Source organism: Parasteatoda tepidariorum, chromosome 8 (assembly GCF_982258835.1).
Source record: "Parasteatoda tepidariorum strain Cologne lab strain chromosome 8, Ptep-v5.0, whole genome shotgun sequence".
Lineage (NCBI taxonomy): Eukaryota > Metazoa > Arthropoda > Arachnida > Araneae > Theridiidae > Parasteatoda > Parasteatoda tepidariorum.
The window spans coordinates 101,365,945-101,381,195 of record NC_141762.1 but is presented as its reverse complement, the minus strand read 5'-3'; the positions used below and the strand labels follow the sequence as shown (position 1 = coordinate 101,381,195).

Sequence of the window (15,251 nt, the reverse complement as noted above, 5' to 3'; positions counted from 1 at the left end):
AAAGCATAGACTTACAAAATGACTGATAACTAAATAACTAATCAAAATTTTTGAAAAAGAAAAAAAATACTTCTTCATTATGTCAAAACACAATTATGTGCCGAGTTTCGTGCCTGGGCGAGGCTTCTGGGGCGATATATTGTGATTACAGACACACACACACACAGCTGCTTTTATTATTATGTATATATAAACTTTGTATTATCCAGTATAATATCTTGGGCTCATCCAGTTCAGGCCAATCCAAGGTAACTAACAAATCTAATGCACTTCTGTACTTTAGTAAGAACGTACCTTAAAAGGATCTCCTCAAACTCGATTTACGCTTCTATTTTCATATTTTGTAATCTGTAAGCTTGTTATGGAAAGCACTTTAAATCATTTTTAAAGATGCCGTTTTGTCTTAAGTATATTCGAATTCGCTACTCTATTTATACATTACTTTTTATGTCTTATTCTGTATTTTCTTTTTTTTTTTCTTATTTAATTTATTTTGCATTTTTGCTTAGCTAGTCAGGGGTCTGTTTAGAAGTAATTTGCGGACCCTTCACAAAATATTTTGACTTAAAAACTGACCCTTCACAAAATAATTTATCTTTTAATCGGACCCTTCACAAGAGACATTCGAAAGACATTTGCGTATAATTGTAAATGAGAGGGGGAAATTGACTGATACTGAGTGTTCAGCTATTAATAGATATTTTCAAATCTACTGGCAATTGACGTATATTACTCTAATATTTTGTTAATCATGTTTTTCTGCTTTAATTCTAAGGCTAAGTTTGATCTCATTTCATTTAAATTATGTACCTTAACCTCTTCGAAGTCAAAAAAAATTTATAAATTCCAAATGTAATATTCTAAGAAAATATTTCTACTTCTACAAACATCGTGTGTACATTCTTATTGATATTAAATATTTTTTTTTGTAAATAAAGAAATGAGCAATATATATTTATTCATAAAATTAATTGATAAAATATTATGTAAATAAAATGTAACTTAAATACTAAAGTTAACATAAATTTTAAAAAAAATTTATTACTATTATAAATTTAAGAACACATTAGAAGTGATACATAACTAAATTGTGTTATTTAAGATATGTCAATTGAAGTTATTATGTATGTGAGTGATTTTTTTCCCATTATTCATCCGAAATGATTATACTGTGTTAAGCAGTATTGACTAAATACCAAATATTTGTATGTTGCATCTCTAATTTAGTAGCAGCAATAGCTGTTTATTTTAGAAAATTTAAATTTTCTTTATTGTAATTTTACAGTGTTGAGCATAATCTTGCATCGATTTATAATTTAAAAACTCCTTGAAAAGGTTTTTTTTTGCAATAACAGAACCCTATTTTCACAAATTCTCAAAACCGGACCCTGGTTGAAGGAATGTGACTTAACGCTTATTTTTCTTCACAAATTACGAGTAATTTTTTACAATTTACAAAAATAGGACCTTTTACAAAATGTCTGGACAGACCCCTGCTAATTCTTTTTCCTTTCAAATTTTTAGTTCACCTCACACTATTGATATGCTTTGCTTTAGCTATGTGAATACAATATTAAAAAGCACTTTTTTTTGCGGAAGTAATCGAGTGAGCTGATAACGAGATTATATCTTTTCGTCATTTTGTTTTCAACTTTTTACTTAATTTTATTTTTTATTTATTGTATCTTTATTTACTGTATTTTGCGGATCAAAAATATGAATTCTTCAAAGGAAGTATGTTAAATAAATGAAAGTATTAATTTCTTAATTCATAGTTAGCATTAACTAATTAGCATTTTTAGTATCTAGAAAATTTAATTTTAATTTATAGGTATATCTATAATATCTAATCTTAAGGATTAGCATTTTTAATCATTAAGATTTAATGTTGGTAAGTGAAAATCTGATCTTCAAGGAAAAAGGTTATTGAATGTTTTGATTTTAGCATTGTTGCACTGTACAAATTAATTTGTTTATTTGATTGATAGATCCTTCTTTTGTTGCAATCAATCAAGTGAAATCACCGACTGTGAATATAGTCTCTACATCTGCATCTTCCTCTATCAGCCCTAGAACACCATCTGTAACAATAGCCCGAAGTCCACAGGCTAGAAGTCAATCACCTCAATTTTATGCTGGTAAATTTCATGTTTTTATGCATTACTTTTTTTTTCTTCTAAAGTATTCTTAAGTTGAATTCTATGCAGAGGTGATTGTGCTCCAGAAAAAATCTGGATTTTTCCCTAACTGTGCTCCGGAAGTTTCCGGAAATCCTTGGTCCAGGAGTTCCAAGAAATCATCAATCACATTTATATATAAAAATTCTTGTATATTTTATTTAAAAATATTAGACATAGAATTTATACTTTGATCATACATCTTTCATTTGTAAATATTTTTTTCTGGTAGAATAAAAAATGTGATTAGAGATAAAAGTAAACTTATACATAATTATTCATTTAGGTTATGCTGTATGTAATTTATTTAGAATTTAATGCTTTGAAAATATCAATGATTTATATTTATAAAGATATTAATCTTAAGACAGCATTCATGATTTTGATTTATTTTGCCAAAAAAATTGTCTATTTTAAATAAGAATAAGTAAAATATTATGATTTTACATTTTGCTTGATTTATGTTGTAAAATAAATTGTTCCCAAGTCTAATTATGCAATGATTTCTGTCAAAAAAAAATTCTTAATTTTTAAGTCAAAAATTATCATAAATATATTTTTGTCCCCTCTGTTACAATTATTCATTTAAGTTTATTTTATTCATCACACAAAAAACCTTTTTACTTTATAACTGGTTTTTACAATAAAATCTATTAATACAATCATGTTATATTTTTGAAGAAAATTTTTTTTTGAAAATTTTGAAGTTTCTCATCTAACAGAGGAATATAACAGAGAGGACAAAATTAAATGTCCCCTCAGTTACACAAAATGTAAACGAAGCTGATTGATTGACCATTAAAAAAACAACTCTGTTAATGTAAACAAATACTAATGCACCCTGATTCAACTAGTTCCTCCACTATTAGAGCATCCTTGTTATACAAAGCTGTGCCATTTTTGTTTGATAGTGTGTTTAGTTTATAATTAAAAGTTTTTTGAGTGAGTAATCAATATGGGAAAGACAGCAGCAAAAAGAATGAGATAATATGGAACTAGAATGTCCCCCCCCCAAAAAAAAAAGAAGGGAGATAAAGAACATAGAATGAAAATTTATGATAGCAGAAGTATTTAGAAGAAGGACCTTAACAGAGAAATAGATAAATTGAAAAAGAAAACGACAAAGGAAAATAAAAATGCACTGATACAAACAGTAGAAATTCAGGAAGGATATTCTCTTTATAATACTCCTTAGACATTGAGGAAAGCTATTAAAAATGTGCATTACCTGTATCTCCAAGAAAACGGTTTATTGTTCTACACATACTTTGCAATCTTACTACCAAAACAAAAGAAACAGCCTAGTAAAAAAGTTTCTGAAGAAACAAAAAAAAAATTTCTACACATCTGATAAACTTACTTACCGGACTTTCTGGTAGAGCTGAGTGCATGATTGTCAGAGAAAATGGACAGAAAGTCACAAAGCAGAAAAAAATATTTGCTGTGCCCCTTGATGGAAGATATCAAGTTTTAAAGCAGATGCATCCAAACATAAAAATTAGCAAATCTAAGTTTGTTCTACTATGACCTATCCATATTTTATGCATAGGTAGAACACCAATTGTGTGTGCATGTGGTATTCATGAACACGTGAATTTACTATTAAAATCATGCAGTTTTTTGCCTAATAACGACATAAAGTTACTAAATATAGTCACTTGTGACAAATGCTCAATAGATTTTTTATTTTATAACTGTCGCTGAAAAGTGACATAAATTTGAGTTTACCAACTACCAAATGTTCAACTCTGTAGCCTTGTAATTTCGAACCCAATCCAATGAACACGGAAATTCCTGAATCAGTAACCCCAGAGGTATTGATTTGTCACGGGAACTTGGAAGATTTTGTGACCCAACAGATTTAAGGTGCACCAGTCACGACTTAAAACACTGGGGTACTTTTGATGTTGCAATAGATAGTTTTGCAAGCGTTAAAAGTTCAAGAAAAAAATAGGGTAGTTAATTTTGTTGCCCAATTAACTGAAATTGAGAAAGAAACAATGCAATTTTCAAATATAACTACAAAGATGTAGCATGGGTTTACATGTCAGGATATTTTAGTAGTGCTACCAACTCCATAACCGAAGAGTCACTTTTGACAGTGATATTTTCCTTTTACTATTTTTCGAATTTGTAAGACGTCCCCTCTGTTACATTTCATGTCCTTTCTGTTATGACTCATTATTTGGATTTAATAAAAATGTATTTGCAATTTTAAAACTCTTAGAATAATTTATTTTACCTTGAAATGTGATAATTTTAAAAAAATTACAGGTTAAGTTTAGGATGGTCCAAATCACAGAATTTAGCTTAAATAACAGCGCATGTCAAAAATGTGTCCCCTCTGCTACAAGTATTTTTAATTAACTGTAATTTAATTATGAGACTCTTTTATTATTTTATGCCAATTAAACATTGCACCTTAAAATTGTATATTCTTGTGGAATTTTTTGTTCTCAGAAATATTTAATATATTTTTTGGAATAAAATACTTGTACGATTTCCCCTCTGTGCTTCGCTTGGAGTTCAACTTAAGCCATTCATGACTGTGGTCACAAGTACATGGTGACGCGCTTTACGGTATCACACACAAGACACGCCTTCCTTGTAACCCATGATCACACAGGCATGATGTGGAACTGTTATCATTTCAAATAATGTCTCACATTGTTCGACCTTCAATATGTATCTTTCAGTTCACGTTTTTTAATTATTTGATCCAAGCATGAGAGTTACTGCACTTCGGGTTTTTTTAAATATTTTGATTGAGTGGGAAAAGGATGGAAAGCTTTTTGGGTATGGATTTGTTGTTTGCACTCAGTATGTTTTGGGTTAATTTTGCAATTTTTTTTAAAATATCGCAAACACTTAATTACAGTATATTCAGTTATTATCAATAAAAATGAACTATGCTTTTCAGCTTATTTAACTGCAGTAGTGATCTAATATAAATTATTTTGGAAGCCCCCTCTTCCAACAATCCTGACCAGGTTAATGTCTACTAAAAAGATTTAGGCATAACATCCGTAACAAAATTCAGAACATAGTTGCCAACTATTACTATTTAGGTGTTAACTGTTACTTTTTAGCAATTTCTAGAACTATTGTGTGCTTGTAGCAGTTATTTATGACTCTTAGGTTTTGTCCTTCGTAGTTTTCTTTTAAAATGAGATTAAATGTAATTCTGAAGAAAATTCACAATCAAATTTCAATGAATTTCTGTTTTTGTTTAATGTTTTAATAAATAGAAAATTACCAAAACACTTCATTGTCAGGGATCTTAAATGTTTTTAAACTAAATAATAATATAATTATAAGAATGATAATAGTAATAATTCAAACTAAATTTAAGAATTTTTAAAAAATATGCATATCAATACCATTGAAACTATAAGGTTACTTTATTTAATAAGCATGATTAATTGAAAGTTTAAAACAATTCCAAGAAAAATTCAGTTTTCACATTCGTACTATCTCCTGGGGAAAAAAAAAGTATAATCAAGTAAAAATTCAATTCTCAAAATGTAATTTATGTATCTTGAAAAATCTAAAATTCACCTAACATAGATAAAAAACTTCCAAGTTAATTTAAACAAATTTTTTTATTTCTAAAGTCATTTAACTTAACTTTATCACAGAACCTCAACTTAAAACTTTTATTTCCAAAATTCAATATTGGCAGTAACATCATTAGTTAAAACTATGTACTCATGCTAAATTATTGTAAATTATAGTCCTAAGTTGTAAGAAAGAAATAAACCTGATGTTATTATTTAGTATTATTTATATATGTATATTGCCTTGAATTTTTTTTTAATTCAGATTGCTGATTTTATTAAATTTTTTTAGGTGTAATGGATATAAAATCACTTTCTACGACACCTCTGAGCTTAACACCCAACAGTAAAGGTGATCTTACTTTTTCAACTCACACTTTTCTTCCAAAACCGCAGAAAATAAAAGCGACTGTCGCAAATGTTCCTGTTGCTCCAACCGATGTGGAATCTTCATCTAAAGTTGAAATTAAAACAGGTATTTATGTTTCATCCCTTCATGGTTTTTACAAGTATTAAAATTGTATTCAATGAATTTGGCTCATATGACACAAAAATTAATTATTTACAATTTCTGAAGCAACTTAGCTTTAATTCTTTAAAGGGAATTCAGGTACAAGTCCACTTTGGTATTTGAACTTAAAAATCCACTTTGGCAGATGATCAAAATGCTGAGGTGGCCCAATTAACAGATATTACTATTGTAATAAATTTTTTTTCTTCTTTAGGAAATGTGGTCCCTAAAAATTATATTTTATAAAAATTCATACAAGTACAGTTTACACCCCTAAATGGAGCGTAGCATTTTTAAAAAGTGCTTAAAGGTGCTTATTTTCAATTTTCCTTTTTTAAAAACCCTTGAAGGTGCTTTTTTTATTGGATGTTTTTAAAAAGTGCTTAATTTTCCCTTTTGGAAAATGAGATTTCTGAAAGGGAATGTCGGTTTTCGCCACGTATTATGTAAAAACGTACCTTTCACACTCTTCTATTCAACGTTTTCAGAATTCATTCAACCACAATCAATTTCAGCTTACTGTCAGTCCATAGCGTATGAAAGCGTCATTCATTTTAAGAGTTTGGTGAAATACTTGCGAGTTCGCATATGCGTCTAATGAGCTGGGTATGGTGAGATTCTTGCACTCTCATGTGCAACTCTGTATTTTGCAAGATATTCCCAATTTAAAGCTTCATTTTCCACCCTCTGAAATCGAACCGAAAAATCTCTCTATCATTTTTTAATGGCTAATATAATCAAGATAAGAGTTCTTTGTCAAATTCTAGTTATTTTATAATGGTCATGTAAAGTCTTTGAAAATTATTTTGCATTTTTGTTATTGTATATAGTGCTTAGAAATATTATTTTTTGTGCTTAAAAATTTCTTAAAAGGTGCTTATTTTTTGTTGGAAGATTTGGCTATGCACCCTGCCCTGCATTGAGTGTAATTTCCTAAACTAACAAATTATTTATTACGAAACTAGGGATCACTGTCCCCTGCTAGCTATTGCTTGCTTGGACACAAAGAAGAAATGTAATTTCTTTCTTCACTCCATTAAGAGATTATACAGAGAGTTTTCTGATCTCTCTATCATATATGAGTAATATATAATCATGGTGCATAGCTTTTTTAAAATTTTCTTGAAGGTGCTTATTTTCGTTTTTTAAAAGCCCTTAAAGGTGCTTTTTTCATGGGGTGTTTTTAAAATGTGCTTAATTTTCCTATTTTTTAAATGTGATATTTTTCTTCACGGTGTCGATTTTCACCACATGTTATGCAAAAGCGTGCTTTTCTCATTGTTCTAATGACTGTTTTCACAATTCATTTCGGCGTACTGTCGATCCATAGCGTATGAAAGTGCCAATCATTTTACATGTTTGTTGAAATACTTCGTAGTCTGCATGTGCGTCTACTGAGTTGGGTTCAGTGAGATTATTGCACTCTCATGTGCAACTTTGCTTCATTTTCCACCGTCTGATATGGAACCGAAAAATCTATTGTTTTATAATGGCTAATATTATCAAGAAAACAGTTCTTTGTCCGAAACTTGTTATGTTATCATGATCATGTAAAGTTTTTGAAAATTATTTTGCCTTTTTTTTAATCTATATAGTGCTTAAGAATATTTTTTGAGTGCTTAAAAAGTACTTAAGAGTGCTTATTTTTTGTTGAAAGATTTGACTATGCAGCCCGAAAAAAATCACTTAAACTGTAATACGTATATATTTTACAGATGCAGATAATCTGAAGCCTCAAAGATCCTGCAAAGGAAAACGTTATAGAGAGATGGTTGCAGAAGGAGGAATAAAAGCTAAGAAAAAAGTATTATTTTCCATTTAATCTCTTCATTGCAAATTTATTCAAGAAGGTTATTAATTTGGTTGGTTAAGAATATAGAGCAGAGGGGATTGCATAAGTTTTTAACTTTTTGTAGTGTGTTTCATATGAAATGCAGTTGAATCCAAGAATTCCTAGGGACCGAAGCAATCCCTACGCAATAACAAAAACTCGTTATACCGATATTACGAATTTCAACATTAACCAAAATTATTTTGTTATATTGTAATTTTTTGCATTAAAAAATAATGCATATTGGATTTAATTACTGATTTGATCTATTTGTACTCTACATGTGGAAAATATCAAATCAATATTTTAAAAGCTCGCGAAAACAATTAATTTTTGATCAATATAGGAACAATTAATTTATTATCACTTACCTATCAGAAATTACGTACTCCATAAATTTTTTCCCTGTACAAATGATTTAGAACTAGTAGAAATTACAAACTTCTCAAAATTATGTACATTTTCAAACTGCAGAACTGGAAATCACTCTTTTGGTAAACATTTTTACTTCTTTAAACATGAATGGGTTGGGGGTTAGTCTTTTCAGTGTGGTTCCTTCTGAGTGATTCTTCTTTTTTGTCATGTCCCTTTCATATCTGAAACTTATTATTTTGAAGATGCAAAGAAATTTGAATTCAGAGATCATTGTGTACGTTTGAAGAATTTCAGTAAACCAGAACATGAGAGAAAATGAGAACTGTTGCTTATTTTCATCTTCGTTAAATCGAATTACGAATTTTGTAATATCGGTATTTTCAATTCATTGTTTCTATGGAGATTTGGAAAATGTTTGTTACATTGGGATTTAATTGTCTAAAGTTTAGAATTTTTTTTTTGCCATTCTGATTCAATTTTAAATCAAGGAAGCTCAAGGGATTCAAAATATAGATGGGATGAAAGTAAAAGTATATAGCGTACTAGCTTAAGTATTAAGTTACAAATAGGAATTTGTCCATGGTGTCACATGGTTTTTCTTCAAAAACTTCTTTTATCACCCCATATTTTTATTAAAAATAAAAAAAAATCTAAGAAAAACCGTTTTCAGAGCTAACATTATGAAATAGGTTAGTAATGTTAGAAAATTTTTTGTAAAAATTTGTTTTTAGTGTGCAGAAAGTTTTAAAATGTGCTGAAATGAGTAGTGTAAATCCATTGCGATTGCAAAATTATCATGTATTCAGGGCTCGAAAAACCGCATGTCCACGCGGACGGCCATTTTCCCCTTAATGTTCGTGATACATTTTCAATTTTGGTTTTGGACTTTCTGTGACGAAACTCTCTAGCCCTAATATATTTCTGCAAGATACTTTCAGTAATAACAAATATGCATTTTAACTAATATAAAGTAACAAAAGCACTATGTTTACAAAAGCAATATAATTTTTTTAATTGAATATATAATATTTTTGGGTTCTTAAATTATGGACGCTATTCGCACATTTTGTTGCGGGAAGAGGGACGGGACCCACAAATTATTTCCTTTATCGCATTTTGCAAATCATCATCACAATAAAAAAAAAAAAATTAAATATCTTGAAATCTGTTGCAGTAATTACCGAAAAACAGATCGACAACAAAATCATGCGATTTTTACTCTTCAGAAAGGGGTTACTCAAATGCATGTTTCGTTTCAAGATTTGATGGCATAAAAAATATCGGTTTTTCAAAACTATATGGCAATCTAAAGCGATAACTGGCAGATATTGCTTTTGATCGGGATATCTGAAAGTACTAAAATTTTTTACTTCCCAAAAGAAAAATCTTTCTGCTTTCACTGCGATTCTACCCCCTTTTTTTTTTCTATTGCATTAATAACTCTTATTCTGTTTCATTGATAACTTTTATTTTGTTTCTTATTGCCCTTTCAGCGAACAAATCTTCATATCTCCTTTTTTTAGATGTCTTATTTGAAATGTTCAGTATTTAACAAGTATTTTCCTTTTATTGCAGCCTCCAAAGCTGGGGTTTAGTAATGAGGTAAATCCCTCTCCAAATGTCTCAATGCCACAACTGAGTGTATCATCTAGTGATGAGTCACAAGTTTGTTTTGTGCTAGCCCCGACTCCTGCCCAGCTGGGAAGAGCACCCGGACAACTCAATCATCGGAGACTTTCTTCAGAATCTCAAGAATCTCCTTCTGGTGGTGATGACCCTCAAGAAGCAAAGAAACCCATTCTTAAAAGGATAGCTGATGATGGAATGGACAAGTAATCTAGCATTATTCAGTTTAAGATTGTTTATATTTAGGTTCTCCAGCTTTTCTAGTTTCGGCACCTTTTTGAGATCGTCTTACTGTACCTTGGCCATAGTAATTAAATTGTCTGTGGTATAATATTTATTGCATGCATAAATTGCATTTAAAATGCATAGTTTGTCTTTAGTAAAAACTCCCCAAGCCATTCGTCTGGACCTATGGCAGTGACTATGGTAACAATATTTCAAGTAGGGGTGTAGGGTCATTGTTTAGGACAGGTTTTGACTCGATCTGGTCGAAGAGATAAAGGGAATCTTTTTCTTTTATCTATTGTGTTAGTCCTAGAAGGAAGAAAAGCTACCCTCCCTGAAATGCGCTATTCTTGTTTCCATAGCAGCCGACAGCCTCAGACTTAGTGGCAGGGGGAGTTCTTACCATAGACAAACTATATGATGGCTATAAGGATAGAGCGTTTGCCTTCAAATAAGATGATCCCAGACTGCATAGCGTTTATAAAAAGTGCTTAAAGGTGCTTATTTTAAATTTTTGTTTTAGGTGATTTTTTCATTGGGTGTTTTTAAAAAGTTCTTAACTTTCCCTTTTTCAAAAATTTAATATTTTTCCTTTACCATTTTGATTTTCGCCACTAATTATGCAAAAAGACATTATTCTATATAACGTTTTTATAATTAATCCAGCCCTAATCTATTTCGTTGGTCCGTAGCATATGAAAATGCCTTCCATTTTAAATGTTTGATGAAATACTTGTGGATCTGCATGTGTGTGTACTGAGCTGTATTCAGTGAGAAAGATTTTTGCCTTATCATGTACAATCTGCTGTATTTTGCAAAAGATTCTCAAATTCATGCTTAATTTTCCTCCTTCTGAAATTGAACCAAAAAATCCCTCTAATTTTTGCTTACTAACAACTAAATATTGTCAAATTTTTTCCCCAATACCGATAGAAATTTTTTATTTCTCTTGGTAATTTTATTTCTCTTGGTGATTCCCCATCTTCTCCATCACTGGCAAGAAAATGACCTCGCAATATTTTATTTATAAATCAGTACCATAATCTTTGAACTTCACTTTCGGATCATTCTCTAATTACTTATTTTCATGTGGTGCGCCAGAGAAGTCAAGAATCCCTAAGCTTGACCCCCTTAAAATTTCCATCTCCCTTTTTTTCCTTAAATTTAAGAATTAATTGAAAATTTTTAGAATTAATTTTGAGAATTTAGGAACCGACCACCAGTTGCATAAAAAATTTGCAAACTTTTATTGTACTTCGTTACTTTTTTTTTGCTTATTACTTTTTATTAAGTATTGTATTACTTTGAAAATTTTCAATACTCTGAAGTTGTTTATATGAGATAATTCAATAATATTTATTGGCAAGATTAAAAAATGTAAAAGGCTTTTAATATTTAAAATGCAGCAAAAAATCTTTTGCTTATTACTTTAAAAAAAATTCACCACACCTTCCTCTTTGTCAGTGCAACAGCCCCTTGCAGCTGCCTCAGCAGCTGATAAACTCCAGCGCCTCCTATCCATGGCAACTCCCTTCCAATTTCTAATCCTTAGGGTATTCAGGTCATTTCGATGTAGGGGTCTACCTCTGGGTCAGGGTGCATTGAAGTCTATGCTATCAATGATTTACTTCTACAGTTGAAAGTTAAACTCGAAAAAAAGTTATTTTAGAAAAAACAAGCATCTCAAACAAGCCATCCTTTTTTCATCTTTCAAAGCCAACTAATTTTTATGATATAAAATAAAATTCGAAATTAAACAAAAAACATAATTGTTTATTTAAAATAGTTTTATCATTCATAATTGGTAATATTGTTTTTACGCATAATTATATAAGTTGGGATCAATGTTCCTTTGATTACAGCATCAGCGGCGGTAAGCTCTAAGAACCACCAACTTCCATCATTGACCATTTTACTGTTTAACAATAGGTAGCCGCTTCAATACTTCACTTACCTCCTGTTAATTTATTGCTGTAAACAGGTGTTTGGAGATATAGATCGAGAATCAATCAAAACTTGCTGGCAATTATACATCGGAGTAAATAAGTGGGATTGGAGTACAAATTTGGAATTTTGTTTCTTATATTTGTCTTTTAAAAAATGGTGATTACTCAAAGTGATAATAGTCTATAGGATAATGGGATATTTAAGGATAGTTCAGCTATACTAAACTACGGACTTCTATTTAACAAACTTTTCTTTGGGATCCATTTTCTCTTTTTCTCAAAATATTTCAGAACATTTCAAACTTGTTAATGCATTTTATGGGAGAAATTGTTTTTCCAAGCTACTTACTTTTAGAGAAAGCAGTAAAATCCCTTTCCCTTTTTGTTTGCATTTCAAACAAAAAAACTCAGACAAAATTAATGGATTTTTCAGTAGCAATTAAACTTAAGAACATGTGTTGTAATGTATGTTAAAATTACTTTTATAATAAATGCAGCTTTAATTTTATGCATAAATGTAGCTTTTTTTTTTTTTAGTAGAAAATGTATGTAGTGTGATAGTATGACACTGGATAATGTTTTGCTCTATTCTTGCTTTCCATGCAGATTTCTTTTATGGTTAAGATTTATAAAATAAATAGTAGATACTAGTTTACGAGATAAATATGTATCAACTCCTATTTTAATTATGTCTGGGGCTTGCGAATTTAAAACCTGTTTTTGTGTTTAAATATTTCAAAAGGTGATTTTCTATGTAACGAATTTTCCATATAACGAACTCAGGATTTAAGGACTTTGTTAAATAGAGGTCCGACTGTATTTCATTTACAGTGGCATTATTTAAGTATGTTCAGCTGTACATGTTTTCCTTAAGTTTTTTCAGCAATTATAACTAGTATAGTTAGCTCGATACAGCTCATACAACAGTTATTGTGTTTTTTCCTCTTAATATATTGTGTATAACATGTACAGGGAAAACACAGGAAATTTTTTTTTTACAGATTTGAGTGGCTACCCTGTACTATGAAATGTTATTGATTTATTCATTTTTTCTTTCCTGTCAGGGTTCTAGAGCAAGTTGACTTTGAAGCTCGTTTTGCTGAATTGCCTCAGTTCAATCCTGAAGAATCTCCTTCCTCTGCTGCTTCATTGCCCAATTCACCCAGAGCTTTTGTAAATAGTTACAGAAAAAAAAGGAGACTTTCCAGTGAGTCATTCTCTTCTTATCAGTAGAAAACATGCAAATACTTGTAATCAATAAATTATAATAGCTTCATAATTTATTATTATGCAATTTATATCTGTAATTAATTGTAAATAATTAATGTTATTTGTACTCAACTTGTGGTTGGAAGTTTGGAACCTTTAATAATAATTTTACTCTTTGCATATTTTGCCTTAAATCTGAAACTACACACCTGAGACCAAAAAAAGAAAAAAAGTTATTCTATTACAAAACTTGTTTTTCCTAAGCTGATTTTGGGCAGAAAATAATTTATAAATATTGTGTGCTATTTTTATTATTTTATTTAATGATCAAAAAAGTTACTCATAGAGTTTAATATTTTTTATTTAACCGCTCATCTGATTATCCCGAGTTAACATGGGTGCGTATACATTGCAAATATTAATCATCCCGAGAAAACTCGGGAGTAGCAGAACTTGTCAATGCATTTCGTTTAATCCCGTTTTTACACGGTCGGAAGCAAAAAACATAACTTGCTGTAATTGGAAGATTGCCAAATTTCATTTGGGAGTGTTGCTGTTGGATTGTGGGACTGCACATGTGTTTTGTGCTATTGCATATATCAGGGCTGTCCAACTGCAAAGAGCCCACAGGCCAGAATTCCGGTCACTGATCACCTGGTAGGCCGCAGTTTGAAAAAGTTGAACAATAACCTCTTACCTCTTGTACAATAACAATGAATAGTTGAATTATTAATTATAAAACAATGGAACAGAAGGATTATAAAACAATTTGCTTACATTTTAATGGGAAAACCGAGGCCGATCAGCCTGGCGGGCCGCACAATATGTGTTAGAGGGCTGCATGCGGGCCTTGGACAGCCCTGGCTTATATGATGGTTGCTGAATTAACATAGCAATAAGAGTAAAAGAGAAAAAAAAATGGCGTATTCCTTCACTGACGTTTGAAAAGTATCACTTTGTGTTGTCCCTTGTTTTAAGAACTATCATACAAAGACTAATATTTAACTTTTTTCATTTGCCCGAGATAACTCTGGATAGTAAACTGGATGGCAAATTAAATGTTTCTTACACATAAAAAAAATAATAATTTAAACCTAAAACATGTGCATTAGGTTTTGTTTTAGTTCCTTGTCTTTATTAATGAAATAAAAAAATTATGTTTATTTGTTGCATTTTATTCTTCAAAATAATTGGAAAGGGAAGCAGTTAATCTTGATGAGCCATGATGGATAAGGGGATAGAGCGTTTGTTTTCAAACGAGGTGATAAGGGTTCAAATCCTAGTGACAGCTGGTCTGTACAAATTATGCATCTGGCTCGCACCGACCACAGTGCTAACGTTAAATATCCTTAGTGGTAAACAGATCATGCGTTAGTCTCCTTGCTGTAAGGCTAACCCTGGGAGGTTAGCCTCACAGTTTTAGTTTCAGTTAGTAGTAGAGTTTTTCCTCTCCATGTAATGCGGGTTAGTTTCATCAAAAAGTCCTCAATGAAGGCAAATTTCTCCCTATATTTGATCCAAGAGTTCCCTTGTCTTCTGGATTGGGTTCAAATTTTCAAGACTATGGAGTTGAACAGTAGTAGTGGTAAGCCCAAAATTGAGTCGGCTGTTCAATGACAATTATAAAATAAAATATATAATCTCTATGTAACATGTATATTTTTTAAAATTAAAGTTATATTTTTTAAAACATTTTATTGATCCATTACTATTCAAATTTAACTATTTCTGATAGCGAGAACTATTCAATACTACTGTACATCACATTCATTTCCTTAATATATTCTCGATTAA

At 30.5% G+C, this 15,251-nt stretch overlaps 1 protein-coding gene across 13 annotated transcripts in view; it reads left to right on the top strand.

Moving 5' to 3' along the window:
* The window catches only part of LOC107457141 (protein capicua homolog), a 61,012-nt gene that overhangs the window by 34,628 nt on the left and 11,133 nt on the right, over positions 1 to 15,251 (top strand). For all 13 annotated transcript variants that reach the window (XM_087169529.1, XM_087169526.1, XM_087169528.1 and 10 more), the window contains exons 13-17: positions 1,989 to 2,138; positions 6,027 to 6,209; positions 7,961 to 8,049; positions 10,027 to 10,283; positions 13,313 to 13,455. In XM_087169529.1, coding sequence (XP_087025655.1) covers positions 1,989 to 2,138; positions 6,027 to 6,209; positions 7,961 to 8,049; positions 10,027 to 10,283; positions 13,313 to 13,455 — 822 coding nt within the window. The remainder of the gene's footprint in view (positions 1 to 1,988; positions 2,139 to 6,026; positions 6,210 to 7,960; positions 8,050 to 10,026; positions 10,284 to 13,312; positions 13,456 to 15,251) is intronic.